Here is a 19,841-nt window from a genome sequence, read left to right as displayed (position 1 = left end):
ATTTTGGACTTACATTAAAGGTGAATTAGCTACGAGTTATTAAACACATGTTCATGCGAACTTCAATTAAACCCCTTAGATAGAGATTGGTTACTCATGAGTTACGCGTGTTTAGTTATAAAGAAAATAATGTCAACACTGAAAGTGAAACGTTTGAAGGGGAAACCATTTGAATGAGTGATTCTATCCGAAAAAAAACTCATTCTTATACCAGTAAAAACGATTACTAACATATGTATTAAAAACCTACAAAATGAAATAAAACAGACATACTCTTTACCCACCAATATCAATATTATTCATAATAGCGGATGGTACACAAAATCTTTTACAAAACTTAAATCGAAACACAGCAGCAGGACCTGATGAAACTAAACCAAGATTTAAAAAGAACTATCACATGAAATCGCACCAATACTTAACATCATCTTTGAGAAGTAAGTTAAAACTGGTGATGACTAGAAAACTGCCCTTGTCTCATCTGTATACAAAAAGTTCGAATATTTAACCCTAAAACTACCGCACTTTCCTTCATTTGTATTTGTTGCAAACCATTTGAACACTTGGCAGTTAATGACACCATGAAACATGCAGATAATTACAACATCTAATATCCCCTACAATATGGATTTCGCAGATGTCGATCATGTGAAACAGTCAGAAACACAATTACCTGAATTTATATATGATGTCTCGCTTAACATATGGAAAAAGGTAAACAAATAAAAATTTTAGCCTGCAATTTTACATCGCGATGACCTTGAGGTCATTCCAATGTATTGTTATCGCCTAGATTTCCATTTTGTAAATTAGTTTTGGGTTTGTCACCGATCTATAATCATGATAAATACGCGCACATAAACAAGTGCAAAATAACATTCCTTATCGTTTGATATAAATACATCTCTTCAATGAATACTGATAAAAATATTTTTGTTTACAACACAAATTAAGAATTTTGTAACGAATCAACGTGGCTGTACTGAAGAATTAATAAAGGCAACAGTAGCATACCGCTGTTCGAAACTCATAAATCGATTGAGGAAAAAAAACAAATCCGGATTACAAATTAAAACTGAGGGAAACACATCAAATATAAGAGGAGACCTATGACACAGCAGAAACACAACATTAAAATATAGCACACACAGAAACGAACTATAATATTACAATGGCCATTTTCCTGACTTGGTATAGGACAGGACCTGATGAAATTAAACCAAGATTTAAAAAGAACTATCACATGAAATCGCACCAATACTTACCATCATTATAGGACAGAAAAACACTCGAATATTAGCTGAAACTCATTAGCGACATGTTTTCATGGTCTTATATATATATTTATTAAGAAACTACACCTTTACAACGGGGGCATTTGCAGGCTGAGTACCTACACATGCGTCTTAGAAAATATACAATAAATACTGTACAATGAAATAATATACACACAACAACCGGTCACACAACACCATATTATAGTTAAAAATTGATACATTTAAAAACAAGCCACCTTTCATGAAAAGCATTAATGCATTATATAAATAGATAAAATCTCAACATTTAGAGATCGCAGTAAGCTTAATTTTCTAAAATCGAAGACCTGTAAGTGTACATTTCACTCAACATCTTTACAAACATTCCAATCAACCTGATGAAAATATTCACCTAGCAGTATGTTTACTTTTTCGTAGGACGGTAACTCTGTGAAGCAAAACTTGGGGAAATTAGTACTTAGGTACTCATTTATATCGGGAAATACTTGTTTTGTATAGGGGAATATTAAGAACATTCAAGTACGAAAAAAGGAAAACCACAAAAATACTGAACTTCGAGGAAAACTCCATAGCCCCCCCCCCCCCCCCCGAAAATCAAATGATTGCTGCCTTACTTCAAACGGCAAAATCAAAATCTCAAACACATGGTACGAATGGACAACTGTCATATTCCTGACTTTGTACAGACATTTTCTATGTAGAAAATGGTGAATTAAACCTGGTTTTATAGCTAGCCAAACCTCTCACTTGTCTGACAGTCATATAAATAACATTATATTGACAACGATGTGTGCACTAAAGAAACAGGATATATAAGCACAGAGCAACGCTACATTTAAGAAAGAAACACTAAAAGGTATCCAGACAAAGCACATTAGCAAAATCGAAAGACAATAAACGAAGTGTTACACGGACTCCTCAGATTTGCATGAACCCATTTGACAGTTGGGAGTCTAGCTCATATTCACTCTTTACAAAACTTGATTCATGGGTAAACAATTTGTTTGTGCTAACAATTTTAACCGTGTAGACTTAAAATCGAGCAAGTTTGACAAATAAGGTTGTCTCCCAGGCGCAAGGTTAAATTTGGAGACTGCTTTAATTTACTATAACTTGAAAATCTCTTTCATGAACACACATTCCAAAAAAACGGGTTTAAAATATTCAGGTTAACATTTGAATTGTAAAAAAGATCAAGACAATCCGTACTGAACACATTTCCCATATTGTCTATTTCTGTGGTGTGGTAATATTCGAGAATCACCGATATATGGAGTATATATATAAATCTTCGAGTTCACACAATATTCAATATTTAATGGCTTAATCCTCCATTTTCCACAAAAGAAAATGTCTGTACCAAGTCAGGAGTATGGCAGTTGTTGTCCATTCGTTTAATGTGTTTGAGCGTTTGATATTTCATTTGATTAGGGACTTTCCGTTTTGAATTTTCCTCGGAGTTCAGTATTTTTGTGATTTTACTTTTTACTAAGATTTCGGCTTGGTAACGGACTTTCCGATTTGAATTTTCCTTGAAGTTCGGTATTTTCGGTAAAAATGAGAAGAAATTAAATGGCCAAATACGCAAAAAAAAACCAAAACAGATCACGTCGACAAACGATAAGCAATACCATGATAAAAAAAAATGATAGTACACACGTAATATTCAACATGTGGTGAAGGTGCTCTTAATGATAATGATAATAATATAAAATTTAGTGTAAACATGTGATAACACTATGTGACTATTCTTATTTTAAGTTTCAACGACATGTATGCTTAATCTATTTGTGACTATATATGACAAGTGCTACTCATGTGCTTATCTTGAATAGTATCTATATGCTTGATCATTTGAACATATTCCTTATTTGAGGTTTCATTCGTTACTGTAAAAGAAGAACGTTTTTTTGTCATTCCCTATAAAAAAAAATTAACAAACAAAAACAAATACAAAATATTGATTTTGCAAACAAACAGGAAAATAAAAATACAACCTGAAATTGTAATTGGGAAAATCAGCTTACGTGCACATATTATAATTACTGTTTGTTTAGACAACACTTAATTTTAAAGACACTATTCCTTGAATGCCTTCACTTTTTACATGTATTTTGTCGGCAGATCAAAGGGTATAGGCATTCAAGGAATACGCCGTACATTGGTAAACTTTTCCATATAATTGCAGGAAAAGTATACAGAATATTTTTCTTTATATTCGTGTTTAGTTGAAGACCTATTAAATGGTTTTTTAAGACGGATCTAATACTTCTTCAACAATTGCTGAATTCTGAACACACAACATTTTCAGATAAGATAGTCAGAAGTTTTATCGTTTAACAATTTATATATGATATGATATTCTATCACGGAAACTTAACCAATTTAATGTCAAAACGTTCTTTCGGTAGCATAAAGAAAGGATCTTAGGTATTCAACTAGCGGATCCACACTTGATAAGAAAAATAATAGCTGTGCATATGTCAATAAATATGACAAATTCATGCATAGTGTGGCAGAATGTTCAATACAGAAACCAGCCTTATTTGAATTTTTGGTAACATAACTAAATGTGCTTGAACGTTTGAAGGGCCTGATCACGAGGATATGCCAAACTCCAATACGACCACAATTTATACATGTCGTATCTTACATAGAATATAGTTTAAAGTTAAAACAATGATCTATTGTTTCTTAAAATTTATTGTACCAAGTCAGGAATATGGCAGTTGTTATCAAATAGTTCGTGTCTATGTATGTTGCATTGTTGTTTGTTTTTGTTGCATTTCAGAGTTTTTGTTGTTCGTTGTTTTCCGCATATAGTTGATGTTTCCCTCAGTTTAAATTTGAAACACGGATTTGTTTTCTCTCAACCGATTTATAACGTTTGAACAGTAGTATACCAATGTTGCCTTTATTAAACACTCTCTTCACTTATTTCACGTTTTTATACATCATCAGCTTTCAAATTTTAATTTTAAACATTCCATATAAAGGTAAATTTATGAAATCCGGTCGGATCCAGCAAACTTATTGTTTTCTAAAAATGTTATTTTTATTCTCCAGTGGTACGTAGAAATAGGAATTGTTTATCGATAATTGAGAACTTCCTGGTATACTGTTTACCTGTATGTACTTATCAATAGGATACCATGGGATATAAATGTCTACCAGCGAAATGCATATGCATTTTCTAGTTGTATGTATCATCGCATTTCCAATTAACATTGTGGAAACGGCCCTTTCAGTTGCTGGATGCTCAGCGAATCATTTTATGGGACACCCACCATGTAATCAAACATGCTCGAAACAGGTGAGTTCGTATCTACAAGTTTTTAACATCGGAAAAAAATACAGTAGCTTTTCTATTTTCTATTTTCAAGATTAAACATGTTTGCAAGATTTTAAACTTTTAAATATTTGAATTATTTATTCATGTAAATTAATAAGAAATCAAAGTTGTTTTAGCAATGAAGAATTTCAAAGTTTTTTTGTTGTGTCATTCGTTTACAATTTGTCAATATTCATTGAGAATTAAATTTACCATGCAGTCTAAAATAAGTAAATATCTACCCCACGTTAAACTTATTTAGTCATATGGTTGAAATTGACCTATTTATCATATCATAAAGGTTATATCAACCTTTGCCAATTTTTACATTGTTTAACATATTTTGGCATACATTTTATTCGGTGTTGTTTTAAGCATTTGTCAATGAACAGAAGCGTATACATTTCCGTATCAAATTATTGTAAAGCGAGGGTTTTAGGGGGGTCTCATTGGGGGGTTCTTACTGTTTTGGCAGATTCCCGTATCCCGCTTACACTATGTACGTAAGCAATTCTCAATTTTTTGTAATTTCCCGTGTCCCGATGGACTTCATTTCCCGATTTCACGGCACAATCATTTGACTTTCACGTGTCACGCTAACAAAAAATCGGCAATCCCGCGTCACGCTTAGACCCCAGTGAGACCCACTTTTAGGGGGCAGTTGTATTTCCCGGCCGAGGTGTCTCTTTCTATAGACAGGTATACACAGACAGACCGCTGGTATGGGTCACTCGTTGAAATGTAAATTATATCAATGGAGTGCAATTTCGCTGAGGCAATATTTGTAGAAAAGTATATATGGCTAAGAGCGATAGATGCGTATTAAACGATTAAAATGTCTATATGTAAACTGATATTTTTATCTTCTAAAATGAACACTCCATGGTTAACTTTGAAATAAGATATCACAACTGACGTGTTAGGAAATTTAATATATCGGCTACAAATACTACATCATTCAGACTTTGGGATATAACGTGATTCTGCATAATGAAAAGTGAGTTTGGGATAATAAAAAAAACCTTCATGATTATGTATGTAATTATACATAGTTGTAGGTCAAAGTAGGTTATAAACTGTCGGAACTACACGTACATCAATGTAGGTTATGTTTTAGTTACATTACCGTATAAAATTTTTGATAAAATCTGAATATTAATTTCCCGACAGGACAGTGGATCCTGTTTTAAATAAGGTTTATGTAATAGGGATCAGAGTTGTAAAACGGAGAGCCACTTCCAGAGGAAGGCGTATACTTAAGGCATGCATCAATAGCCCTAAATACGTAAACATGGTTGCTGGTTAGTCCTGGTACGCTTTAACATTAATGACTATCTTTTTGCACGCAGAAGGTGAATCCAAAATCTCGTTTTTATTTGCACGTACTATTTTTGGAAATTAAACGATATCAACATACACATGTTTCAAGTACTTGCCTGGATCCTGGCTTAATTCTAGGCAGCAAATATTATCGCAGGATGAATCCAGCTATTTAACTGTCGCTTTGTTTATTTATTTACCAGTTATGTTAATGATTTTTATTGGGCACCATCATTTATTGCTTTTGTTGAACTTCGAAAACATATTGATAACAAAATTGTCCGGTTCAAAAATGATTTTTTTTCTTTTGTAGTCCAGCATATCTGGTGGAATAACATTCCCCTGTACAGTTGGAAATAAAAATTGTTTGTATACTTTTTAATTAGAATTGCGAAGCCAGTTTGTACCATTTAAAACTTGTGCGTAGTGATATAATTTCGGAATAATTGAACGCATTCGACGTTTATCCAAATAACTATTTTCATCTAAACGTCACTGATGAGTCTTTTGTAGACGAAACGCGCGTCTGGCGTATTAAAATATAAGCCTGGTACCTAAGATAGTTATTAGTTAGACGAAAGGGAAGTTTCTCAAGCACGGTAACGCATAATTTTATATATTTCTTAGTTCCAACATGAATAAAATAGTAGAACAATGACAATTACAAAAAATAAATGCACAGTAAATTCCGACGAATTCATCTAAATGCTGCAGGTGTGTGAATTGTTTTTAAAAAATCGCATTGTCCAGCTTTTCTAAAAACATAAAATTGGCAATTTCATGCACACACGTAAATTTATGAGCGAGGATTATGCTTTATTTTTTAGAATATGCATGACTAGTTCAATATGTTATTCTATTCAGGGCTGAAAAACTGAAAAGCTTCAGATGTAACCAACAGTGTTTTTGTATTTACAAAGAATACCGAAAATTGACGAAGTTTCAATCGTTCCATTCTTTGACTATTTTACCCAATTTGTTATCTATTCTTAATGTCACTAAACATTCTTGTTCCTTTTACCACACAAGTCATTATGATCAATTTTTTCATATGTATCTTAAAAGGACAAGAGACATAAACAAACAATTGACCCAATTAGATTCAAAATCTAAATTATATTCTAACGATTAAGTAACAAAAACAACCTTCACGAATAGGAATGTGTCTTTGCAATATGTTAAGCTGAATTATTAGAAAACACACAACAGTGAATTATCCAAACGTATGCTAAATCTATCTTCTGTTTTACTCGTGTATTGTCTTCCAAAGCATTGCATGTTGTGCTTATAATGTTCGAGTCTTAAGTATGAATTAACACATGTTACTGCAATTTGTTGATTTACCTATGATTTTATTATATTTCATGTAGCATGGCAAAATTTTAGTCAAAGACATGGATTAGATTCAATAAATTCAACTGAAAACCTGTTTACAGCACCACTATTGGTAGGAATCTCATTGCATCCTTTGCCGTACACGCAAAACCATAGATTCAGCCCAGCACTGAATATATCTTTCAGCATTCCATTCATTGGAGTTTTAAATTTACCAGGTACTTATACAAGACATATAAGGGAATAAGTTTTATTCTACATTCATTTTTATCAAATCGTATCAAATTGCACTAATAAATTATGCGATGTTTTCATTTGATACAAATATTGACCTCTGGTGTCCTGGCCTTGAAGTCATAAAACTTTCGAGTCGTTTTTTTGTACTCGTACTCCAAAATCACCCAATTAAAATGTTGGATTTCATATTTCGAGCATGAATTTTGTGCTCCGAGCACTTAGCAAAGTTTTATGACCGCAAGGCCTGTTTTTATTATAAGAAAAGGATATTACTCGATTTATTCACATTATGTAGATGGATTGTTTTTTATGTTTAGTTCATATTGTTTTTGGAAGTTTTTTATGTTTAGTTCACATTTTCATAATATATAGTAACGCAAATTAAATGCTCACGATATAATGGTCAAGATGTATTTCAGCAACTAAGGCAGTACTTCTTACATTTGAAAGTCCTGTATTCAAAAACCCATCGTACAACAAATTTACTGACACTGCTTACAGTTTACAGAGAAACGACGACGGAAGTATAAAACGGGATGACAGAATATATCGATTATTTAATTTCTCAGGATATACTCAAAACTTATTTGATTATCGGCATCAAGTAAGTATTCTCTAGATGATGTGCGTCATACGGAATATTGCTGCCAATAAAATCTACTAGTTTGGTATCAATATTTCGTAATTGTTCTTATACCAAAATACCTCTAGACACAGTTGGACAGTGTTTTGTCTGCGTTTCGGAAGATGATACTCATCTGAACACGTGCCTGACTAAATCACATCATTGCCATAGATATAGGAAGATGTGGTATGAGTACCAATGAGCCAACTCTCCATGTTAGTTTTTTTGTCATAGACGACGTTGTAGTATTTATTTGATAAAACTTTGGTAATCTCTTTATCTTATTGATTGCGTTATTTATTATTCCAAAGCTTTTTCTTTCAACATGTTTGGACAAAATCTAATACTAGTAACAAAAAATACCGAACACCAAGGTTAAAATTCCATAATAATTTAACCTTTTGACGGGTATAGACATTATTGCCTTGGTGAATTTAAGGTAGATAACTTGTGTTGTAGTTCATAGATTCAACATCTTATTTCAAACTGTATTCAAAGTTTGCATTTCAATTCGAAGACTAAACAATAACAATCTTACAATATCATATGTCACTCGAGCATTTCGCCTACACAAGAGTCAACCGTTGGTCTCGACTGACATTCAATATACTAGATATTATTGTTAGAAGGCTATTGAATGAAATTTTGTAGAATTTTTAAAGACATCTGATTACTTTGACCTTATTCTTGTTTCGAAAAAAATAAAATCTGACGCAGTCCTTATTGTATAACCTAAAATTAAAATCACATGTACTTTTCAGATTGTTAACACATACCCGTGTTTGTATGGTTTAGACGATTGCAGTTATGAAAAAAAGATATACAGTATAACTCTATCTTCAATTGCGATGAAAACATCTGTATATTCGGAGTACTTCAAGTGTGCCTCATCCACTTGTTCGATGACTAGTTTGACATACACAGTCAGTGTAGTCCCAGGTAATCTCAATCAAGACAATTTTACACCTGAAATAAACATGTTAATGTATCCATAATCACCGACATTTCACTTCATATTAATGATTATAAAATACGTTTTATGTATAATTCTTTCAATAAAAATTCTCAATGTGTTTCAAAATTAAAGTGTCGTTCAAAGTACTTAAAAATTAACGATGTGATATGTTTCAAAATAAGGTTATCTCCCGTTGACTTGGTACGGAAAATTAAAAATGTGTTACATCGACAATTGCCAATAAATTATATATATGTCTGTAAAGTCAAATACTAGGTTAAGTATAATTTTGTCGCTTCTTCAGAGGCTTATGTAAAGGACTTAATACACTGATTCGTTCATGTATCGTACGACTGATTACTGACGAAGAGTAATATAGTATACAAGTATAACAAAATACCGAACTCCAAGACCAATTAAAAAAGGGGAGATCCACAAAAACTGGCTAGTTCAAACGGTATATATCAGTCAAAGGAACTAGTGTCCCAATGTTTTCTGTTTACTTCAAAGTGATTAACAAATATTCTGTAGGAATTACACGATTAAAAGATTAAAAGAGGGACAACTATTTTGATATTTTTTTAGTGGGTAGACCATGGCTCAGGGAGAAAACTCTTTAATTCTGTGAGGCGTTTGTAAAAGTCAAGTTTCATCAAGGTAATTAAAGCTGAAACAGATCGAAAATAATCTATGTATTCTAGGAGCTCAGAATATATTAATGAAAATGGCTGACACAAACGTACTGGTAATTGTTAGAGTTATTTCCCTTTAAAATACAACTCCTTAAAAAATATTAACAACGATATTTGTAAATTGTCATTATATAAATGTTATTTATATTAAAGAAATACCTTTACTAATCTATGTTTTTGCAATGTTTGAAAATTCATGATATTGTTTCCCCGACTACATGTATTCATAATTATATTCCTTGTTGGTTTTTTTCGCAGTACGATATAACATTTGGAATACAATTCCTTCCAAAATATTTAACCCGGATTTTGAGTACTGGAATGCAACAATAGCAACAACGTTGTTTCCATCAGCTAATGATATATACGTTGTATTTGAGCATAGAGAAACTTGTCGAACGTATTTTGTGAGATATACAGGCGGTGATTACCAGGTATAATATGAGTGAACAGTTAACACATCGTTCTTGTTTGTTTTATTAAGATAGTTTAATCCGTCTTGTCTTGTACCTCTGTAAAAAAAAAATTGGTTATTCAATAAGTAGCAACAACAACAAACAACTCGAGACTAAAGTGACTTTTCCTTTTTTGGGATTATAGCTCTTCATCCTTTTGATAAGCATATCATTTCAAATAGTTTAGCCTCGGGCATCACTGAAAAGACATTTTACAGTTTCGGTTCTTATACATCTTCGGAATTCAAATGTTTGGCTTTGAGCGTTCCTGATGAAGGTAAATCCAGAAAAGCGCTTCGGACACAATAAATTATTAAACGTGTTGATTTCAATTTTTTATTTTCAAAATATGCATCTGGTCCTAAACAAATTTGTACTGTCAATGATATCGCATTATAGAGTGCATTGATAAAAGCATTATTTGTTTAAGATTTTTCAATGAGTACCTTTCATACTGAAATGATATGAAAAATTATGATTATAACTATTAGTTTTATATTGATAAGCAAGTTGAAATTGTCAGAAATTCGAATAATGCTAAAGCCAAACAATGAAAAAATTAAAAAAAAAATTACACAACTAAATTGATTTTCACAAGATTTTAACCGCTGATTATGCGTGTGTGCGAGGGCACAATGAAACCGTAAATGGTGGAAAGTGATCCGTAAAACTTAACATGATTTTCTTCACATGTATATTTCAATGAAAATTCCTTGCATCAGAGTTATAAATTTGGCAATCGAAATCTTAAAGGCCCTTTAAATGTAAGATGGTTGTAATCACCTAAGCAGACACCAAGTAGAATACGAGACTTTTTTTCAATTATTTTCGAAAGTTCAATATAAAAAAAAAAATTTGAAAATTAAACCAAAGCAAACGTGTCTAATAATTCGTATTATATACTTTGAATTTTAATAATGATTATTTGTTAATTATATTTATAATATTTTCAGAAAACTGGATCACGACAGCACACCTTTAAAAGTCTTCCTCCAGGACAATATTGGATAGAGGTAAGATAGATCTGAATTTGATAGATATTTTTATATTTGCTAGGTTGCGAAATGATTTATTAGTAAAACTCCTTGTTTTAGTTCTTGATATATTAAATGTGAACACCGTTCAATTTGTCATCTCTGAAATAATCTTCAATGCTGTTCATACGAAAATTTGTAGTTTATCTCTTCTTATATAGTTTTCATCTTTCAGTCAGATAAAACAAAAAATAAAAAATTATTTATTTACTTTTATAAAATCGATGTGAAAATGACAGTGTCAGCCTCTCATAAAAATGATATGCATCTTCTACCATACTTTGAATTCAAATTATATTTGTAGAAAATATATTTCGAATCTTTAACAAAGTAAATCTGCTGCTACTAACTTTGATACATCGTGTAATTCAAACTTTTTGGCAATCTGAAAGATACAAAAATAAGGAAATGCAGTATTATTTCCAACAGAATGAACAAATGAAAAAAACATTTTTACAGAACGAAAGTGTTACAATTCCTGAACAAAATTTCCATTTTCTTATGTAAAATCCTTATTTTCTAGTAATTAACACTGAGTAAATTTTTCACCATTTAAAGGTTAAGTGTTGCCGTGTTGACAATTTATGCAGTGTGTACAAAACTTTCCACGAAATCATAATAAGTGGTAAGTATCATATTTCTAATTGATAATATTTATATAATTTTCATTCTCATGTGCACTAGAATATCGATTAGATTGTCTACAACTTGTTTTTTAAAGGATTAAATATCCTTGGATATAACCTTTTTTTATTCGTTTCCCTCACCTAGTGGTATGTCATAAAGACAATTATAGGACTTTCAAAACACTAATCGAAACTTTGGTGTTTGGATTATAAAGGTATATTTCAAGGTCATAAATTCAAAGACATCCCTCAGCCATCTGGTTTTGTTTTGAAGTGGATGTTAGCAGTGCCTGGGTGCCACGAATATTTCATATGAACTTTTATCATTGATTTAAAACTATTGGTCCATTTTTCTTTTGAGTGTATCTCATTTCACAGATTTTAAGCTTTGACCACTTTTTTGCTCTCCCTTAAGTGGTCTCTTAAAACAGGTTTGACTGTATTTGCATCAATTTGAAATCGAAATGTCGCATTTAGCAAACACGATATTTTTTTATTTTATAATATTGTTGAAGTGTTAAAAAAATATAAAAACATCTTTTTATGTGGAGTCGTCGGGCTTTTATTAATAGTTTGACATGCTAACATTACTTGTCATTAATGGTTGCAACCACTGAAAATTCTGTGTGTCCATAGAAAAATAAACAGGTCGCTTAATATGCAGAACAGAAAAGAATAACAAATATTATCTGTGCATCGCCATCAAGTAAAGTGATTCCACGTACTATTTCTAGCAAAGCTTTGGCTGCATGGTCGAGACATATTGTGGTCCTGCTGAAAACAAACTGCTGTTCGAACTTTATTCATTAAACTATATCTGGATAAGTTTATCTGAAATTTGGAAAACTGATTGATACTGCTGTCTCATAGATCGAGTTTGCCCTTAATTCCGATTAACAAATTTTTTTTGAATAATTGCTCTTGATCTCAGAAAAATTCATGCAAATTGTATTTTTCGGCCTTTTTTGTAATGCTTAACACTACAGATTTACAGCTGATATTGGTGAATAAGTGTGTAGAATAATAACTAATAGATCAAACTCGTCTCCGGAAATTTACGCATTCGATTTTTACTTGAGCTGATATTTACCATGACTTCAAGTTTTGAGTTTTGCATGTTACGTTTTAGTTAATCAGTTTGCTTAATAAAAAAACGTTGAACATACAACTATTTCATAAAAAAAATCTTTGGCTCTTTTTAAATAATACCTGCGAATATGTTACGAACTTTGATACATATAAAGGGTAAAGATTACCTACAGTTCGGGTAGACTAACATTCAGCAGAATTTAAGTTAACATATTTTTTCTAGTGATCATCATTTGTTAGACATAAAACACTTACCTATTTCTAGAAATGTACATTTAATGATAAGCTACGGACTCAGACATTCGTATAATGGGAACACAGCATTTTTCCATTAGAAAATTCTCGATCCACAGGATAAATTTGAATTTTCTGCTTACACTAAAAACATATGCTCCCTTCTGTAGGGTTTCTATGCATTGAATGATAATCATTGTGGTTTTTTTAACGGAAAGTGTTTAATGTTTAATGTCGAATTTCTATAGAAACTTAAAACTGCAATATGATTTGAGAATTATATGGAATTGTGCTGTTAAAATTTTCGTATTGGTCTCTTTCACCTGTGTTATTTTTCAGAGTCTAAGGAAATTATCACTCCTCGATATGAGCATTTAACCAACATATTATTAGCATTGGGATTTTGTATATCTACTGCATTGGTAATTGCCTTAGTATTTTTGAAACGACGACAAAAAAAGAAATTGACAGGTAAGTAAATTCAGTAAACCAAACAACACAAATTATGATATCATTCGTGGTTCATATTTATAAAAAAAATAATGTCAATATGTTTTTAGATCCCTTCCTATCGAAGTGGGGGTATAAAGAGGACATGGTATACGTCGGTTTGTCCGTCAGTCCTGAAGAATGAATTTCAATGAAACTTTCAAATTATTTGTGCTACGTAATGTACTTAGGTATCTCCTACTTTATTATTTTGCTAAACGAATTCATATTATAGTTCTCAACTGCCTCATACACCATTGAATGGATTTCAAGGAAACTTTGATGGATTCTTCATGACGTAATGCCATTGGCATTATAATTTTAACGTTCCGGTCGGAATGATTTTATTGTTTTCCCCCAACAAACTAATCATATTACCCTTTCAAATTGTGAGTCTTACACCCGACACCCCAATCCTCAACTCCATTTTCTTCATAAAATGACATCTGAAGTTTCATATATAAAAACATTTACTTTGCCATTTCATACTATGATTTTTAAATCACCTCTCCGCAACTCCTTTTAAACCGGTGAATTATTTTCGGTAATACTTTCACATTATTTTTATAACAAATTTCAATTTTTGGTTAACATTAAGTGATTTCTTAAATTTGCTGAACATAGGAAATGATAGTGCGAGTGGGGCATCCGTGTACTTATGGACACATTCTTGTTCTTCAATATGTATTGATTATATGTATAACCTCAGATTACTAAAATTTTAAAACTTTCAAGCATATAAATATTATTTGAAAACAACCTTCAAATATGTAATCAATACTGAAAAGCTATAAGCCTGCGACCATCTTAAAGGATTATAATACTGAACTATTTTCATATATACGTATTTTGACTTACATTAATTGTATGGAGCTTCGAGATTTATGTGAACTTTTTTTAAACGTTCCTTAATTGCCCTTAACAATTGAACAGACAATGGTTTTAAGTTTTTTAAGGCCCACTATTACAATAATTGATACTTAATACTAGTAGCTAGTAGTTTCTTTTAAAAACAACTGTAATAAGGATCGCAATGATTCTCGTGATCGATTTGTCGGTTATAAAGAGATAAATTGACAGAAAGTCATCCCTACAATGGCTTGAAGCTTCCATTTTTTACTATTTAATTCATTAGACGGCGTAATAGGGTAATAATTTTGACGAATCAGAATTCTGACCACAAACCTAAGACATAAAAAAATCGAAAATAATTCGTTATGTAAATTATCTAACCTTAAACCTTGAATGAGAAACTTCTTTAAATTTGAAATATTGTGAACATGTTTTTCACGACAAGGTATACAACACACCACAAAGTACACCACTACGAGCTAAAACAAACATGTACCAAACATATCCCTTTTAAATAAAACTATGAGTGAAGTCAGTTGCTTCAGAAGGGTAAGCAGATCCTGTTTGACCTGTGGCATCTATCGTGTTGCTAATGGCTATTACAAATGCAGTGTTATTCATCATTGGCGATGTCAAATTTACGGAAAAAAAGATATGAGTGTGATATGATAATTGGAACATATCCGTGGACATTCGTGACACAGATCTAGATATTTCCACAACAGTCAATCAACTCATTATAATGTCTGTAAATATCATTATCGACTGATTGATTGACGGGTTGTTTCATTGATTAAGAAACGGAAACGTAGGCAATTGAAAAAATAATAGGCATTCAGTTTTAATTTACCTCATATTATAATTACAGAATCAACTATTGTTACAGAACGTCAATCCTATATACCAGAGGAATACATGAATCAGTTGCTTGAAGGAAAAATTAACAAATCAACCAAATTAGTCACTATAGTGTCAAATACGGATCAGGCTAGTTCAATGGTAGCAAATCAACTTGACCTTTCATTGACAAGATTTGGACTGGAAACACTATTATTTCATTATAAGTCATATTTGGAGACTGAAGTGTTAGATTATTTCATTGAAGCAATGAGAAACACTTCTCATTTATTACTTTTGTTTCCTGATGAAGACTTGATACAAGAAACTGACTACGATCAAACATTTGTTAAAATCATAAAAGCTTCAGCAAAATTAAACAATCTTGATACTCTTAAATTGTATTTCACGTCTCAAAAATATTTTACGAAGGAAAACATTTATGAAGCTAAAACATCTGCTTTTCTTTCTACAGAATTTCACGAACTTATAAAGTTTTTGAATGTAAAACCAAACCTGTTAAAGGGAAACACACTTCACAAAATTGAATGCGACTTGAATCATGTTATATGTGAGGCAGAAGATAGATTGAGAAATCCAGTTTCGAGACGACCATCTTTTGTGTCTTCATCAAGCATAGTAAGCATAGACAGCAACTGTCCTTTTCACGGAAAATTCAGTTTTATAGACAATTCTGTCAAAAATAATGAAGAGTATTCACACATTAATAGTCCCCTGTTAGATGGTGGATATCATGCAATTGGGAAAAGTCAGATAAAAAATCAAAAACCTTCAGAGTGTATTGGAAATCAGAAAGAACCATGCATGCTAAATAACAGTATGCATCGTGTAAGTTATATGACAGAAAGATTACATTTGTCTGACCAGTGGTCTGGCTTACTTCAAAATGAAGCAGATACCAATATTCATAAAACTTTGCAAAAAAACAGTGATAGTCAGATGGTTGAATTGAAAAAAACAAAACGTTGTCATATAGATGCCAAGAAAATAATCCGCATAATAGCAAATGATGATCAAATAAGTATTACACTAGCCAACATAATTATAGAGACACTTATCCTATTTGGTGAAGACATATCTATTTTGAAAAACAAAAGGTCAAAAAAGAAAATTCATGACGAAATTAAGGATGCGACTCACGTTATAATTTTACTTCCTGTTGAGAATACATGTTTTAAGTTTAGACACAATCTTGACTCTGTCAAAAGTACTATTTCGTCCTCCCTCGATGTTTTAAAACAGAGAAATACATTAGTAGTGAACTTTCCATACACAAAGGACGTTAATTGTGTAACTTGGAAATGTTTAAAGAAGTTTGAAGGAAAAATCTGTTTAATGAAAGATTTTTATGAATTCATGCAATTTTTAAATGTAACATGCGATAGTATTAACAAGTGGGAGATAATAAAACTAAACCTCAGCAATGCGGTAGCTGAGTCAGAGACCTTATTGAGGAGTGGGAGGAATGAAAATGTTCATATTCGGGAATCATGCTCAGATATAAGCATTGACTCAATGTGTCCTATTCATGGAGAAAAGCAACAGTTGAATACATTTCCGATTTTTTCGAATTTATGTGACCCTTGTGAAACACCTGAACAATTCATTAACGATCCGCTACTCAAAATAAACTTTGGTTCCGCAATTATTCTTAACCAACCATGTGAAAGCGAAGAAAACGGCTCGGAGAACATGAAAGTAAATGAAAGAATCGAAGAAATCCATTTACAACATCAAAATATTAACGACCCCCTTTTGTATTTTAATTTCGGTTGAACAATTCATTTTAATATTGCAAATTGAAGTCCTTAGTTGCCTCTATCTAGAATACTGTACTCCATGATTTGCCATAGCACGTTAATTAAAAAACATCATCTATTGTTATTGATTACTGTAAAAAGATAAACGAACAATTTCTAGAGGATCCCAGCAGCCAGAAATCCAAAACCTAGATTTGAATTGCTTATACTGATAGGGTTTCATAGCCATCAAAATCATCCAGGTATATAACTTGAAAGAGGGCAAACGATACCAGAGGGACAGTCAAACTCATAGATCGAAAATAAACTGACAACGCCATGGCTAAAAATGTAAAAGACAAACAAACAAATAATAGTACACATGACACAACATAGACAACTTAAGACTAAGCAACACAAACCCCACCAAAATCTGGGGGTTATCTCAGGTGCTCCGGAAGGGTAAGTAATCATGCTCCACATATGGCACCCGTCGTGTTGCTCATGTTATTACAAACCCGGTAAATAGTATAACCGGTAGGTCACATTCATGAAAAGGGAAGGGGATTGTAGATACGACGTAAGGAACATATCTTATATTATCTGTCAAACGGTTATTCCATAACGACCAACCTTCTTGTGATGGCGTACGTAAAATTTACGAAGGGATGATTTAACTTCATCATTTGGGACTCTTGGTTTAATAGCTTCCTTGTGATGAAAATAGTTGTTCGGTATTAAATAGTACTTTCTAAATCATTCTTTTTTTATTCCATCATGCTATCTGTTCATTAGACCAAAAAAAGATAAGACATGTATTTCCGCTAACACTACCTTACCTAATGTTTAGTGTTTACTTTTACACTTTTTTTGCCAATTTTGAAAAAGCACTGTTAAAGTCAGACTGATTCCCTAGTAGTTCCCTGCTAAAAATGATTGTACTATTGTATTGTTTATTTGTGTATTTCTCTGTCCTGAATTGTCTTGCCTTTATTTGTACTGTATATATCATATACTGTCATATACTGGTATACTGTCATATAACGGTGTTATTTAAGTGTTATATTTAACATTGCCATAAAAGTGCAAGGATTGGCTAGCCACACAACCAGGTTCGATCCTCATTTTTTTTTCTTAAAATGTCCTGTAGCAAGTCAGGAAAATAGCAGTTGGTACCTTATAGTTCGTTTCTGTGTGTGTTGCATTATCGTTTGTTTTTGTTTACTTCTGTGTTTCTCTTGTTTCGTTAATTCTCTTTTATAGTAAATGTGTTATCTCTCGGTTTTAGTTTGTAACCAAGATTTGCTTTTGTCTCAATCGATTTATGACTTTCGAACAGCGGTATACAACTCTTGCTTTTATTTGTAAAATAAAATGACATTGCCTAGCTACCTATCTACCCTTTTTCTTTTTCAGCACGTTAGCGAGAACACATGTATTATTATATTATGGTCTTAGACGATTTTTAGTACGTTCATCTGAAAGTTGTCAGGGATTCAGTGGTTGCAACCATATTTGTCAGGTGCCAAGCATACATACTTTTTTCTATAGTCTTTACCATGAATTCCAGGATGCTTGCTAAATTGGACACTTTATAATATAGAAACACTCATAGGTTATCTTATATACATAGACAAATTTTTAGACCATTTCTAACAAAACTTGGCCGCCATCTTCAATTACTCTGTAACTGGCAGGGAGGAGTACAAGAGGTAATTTCAAAAGAGCTTGCTAATGTTCATATGGCATTCTGTATGCGCATGTCCCCAGTCAGGTGTATCATCTGTTGTACGTCGTTGTTTATGTCTTTCATATTTAATTTTGGTAAATTGTTGTATTAAATTAGGCTGTAAGTTTTTTCATTTGAAAAGTTTTCATATTTTACTTGTTTGGACATTTTATATCATACTATACGGTAAGGCTTTTTCTAATTGTTGAAACACATACGGTTCGGGAATAATTGTTTACACCCACTTCATTTGAACTTTTGAAACAAAGTTTGGTTGAAATTCGTGTAATGGATTAAGTGGAGAATATCTTAAACAATCAAAGCTATTATTAAATTATAGCCAACCTTACTATATGAGGTTTTCTCGTTGTTGAAGGCCTTACAATTGCTTATATTCACTTTATCTAAACTTTGTTGAATAGTTATCGCATTGCCAATCATACCACATCTCCATATTATTAGTTATATAGAAAAGCGGAAAAAAGATAGGCGACCAATCTTGGATGGAATTTGATGGTTTCAGTTCTATTAAAGTGCAAGCAATTGTTGATTTTTTTTTATGTTCTTTTGACATTATTGCAGATTGACATTGTATTGCTGATCATGTTGCTGGCTTTTAGAAGGTTTTTTACTATCTATAAAAGTTCAGAATACAATAAAAAAAAAACTAAAACATGGTAATTGAAGGATAATACATTCCCTAAGCATCAACCATACTGACCTATTGACTATTCAGCAGCTGTATACTACTGTTCCCTTTAGATACACTTTGTTCATAATTGATCCGACTCACAATAGAAGCTTTGAAGGGGCATATCTTTGAAAAATTTAACGGTCAGACAAACTATTAAAGTGTTTATTCCCAAATGAATAAATGACCGTACTTTGACCTATGATGGTTTTCTTTTACAACTTATGGCGTGGATGGAGAGTTGTCTCAATGGCACTCATACTACATCGTCTT

The 19,841-nt window shown here is 32.0% G+C and overlaps 1 protein-coding gene across 1 annotated transcript; it reads left to right on the top strand.

Moving 5' to 3' along the window:
• The first annotated feature begins 4,404 nt into the window (after positions 1 to 4,404).
• On the top strand, positions 4,405 to 19,464 carry LOC143060897 (uncharacterized). The gene is made up of 11 exons (XM_076233651.1): positions 4,405 to 4,590; positions 6,242 to 6,293; positions 7,299 to 7,481; positions 7,920 to 8,104; positions 8,887 to 9,064; positions 10,031 to 10,206; positions 11,181 to 11,240; positions 11,820 to 11,886; positions 13,550 to 13,681; positions 15,420 to 16,430; positions 19,460 to 19,464. Exons 1-11 carry the CDS (start codon positions 4,441 to 4,443, stop codon positions 19,462 to 19,464), a joined length of 2,199 nt encoding a protein of 732 aa, XP_076089766.1. The 5' UTR covers positions 4,405 to 4,440.
• Positions 19,465 to 19,841: the final 377 nt, after the last annotated feature.

Source organism: Mytilus galloprovincialis, chromosome 1 (genome assembly GCF_965363235.1).
Source record: "Mytilus galloprovincialis chromosome 1, xbMytGall1.hap1.1, whole genome shotgun sequence".
In the NCBI taxonomy this organism is placed as follows: Eukaryota; Metazoa; Mollusca; class Bivalvia; order Mytilida; family Mytilidae; genus Mytilus; species Mytilus galloprovincialis.
This window is presented reverse-complemented; position numbering and strand designations above follow the sequence as displayed.

What these genes read in the sequence shown, in the direction of transcription:
- LOC143060897 (XM_076233651.1), top strand. Translation starts at nt 4,441, where the DNA reads ATGTCTACCAGCGAAATGCATATGCATTTTCTAGTTGTATGTATCATC. An exon ending in CAGGACAATATTGGATAGAG is followed by an intron (nt 11,241 to 11,819) that starts GTAAGATAGATC and finishes CACCATTTAAAG; the next exon opens with GTTAAGTGTTGCCGTGTTGA. An exon ending in ACAAAAAAAGAAATTGACAG is followed by an intron (nt 13,682 to 15,419) that starts GTAAGTAAATTC and finishes TTATAATTACAG; the next exon opens with AATCAACTATTGTTACAGAA.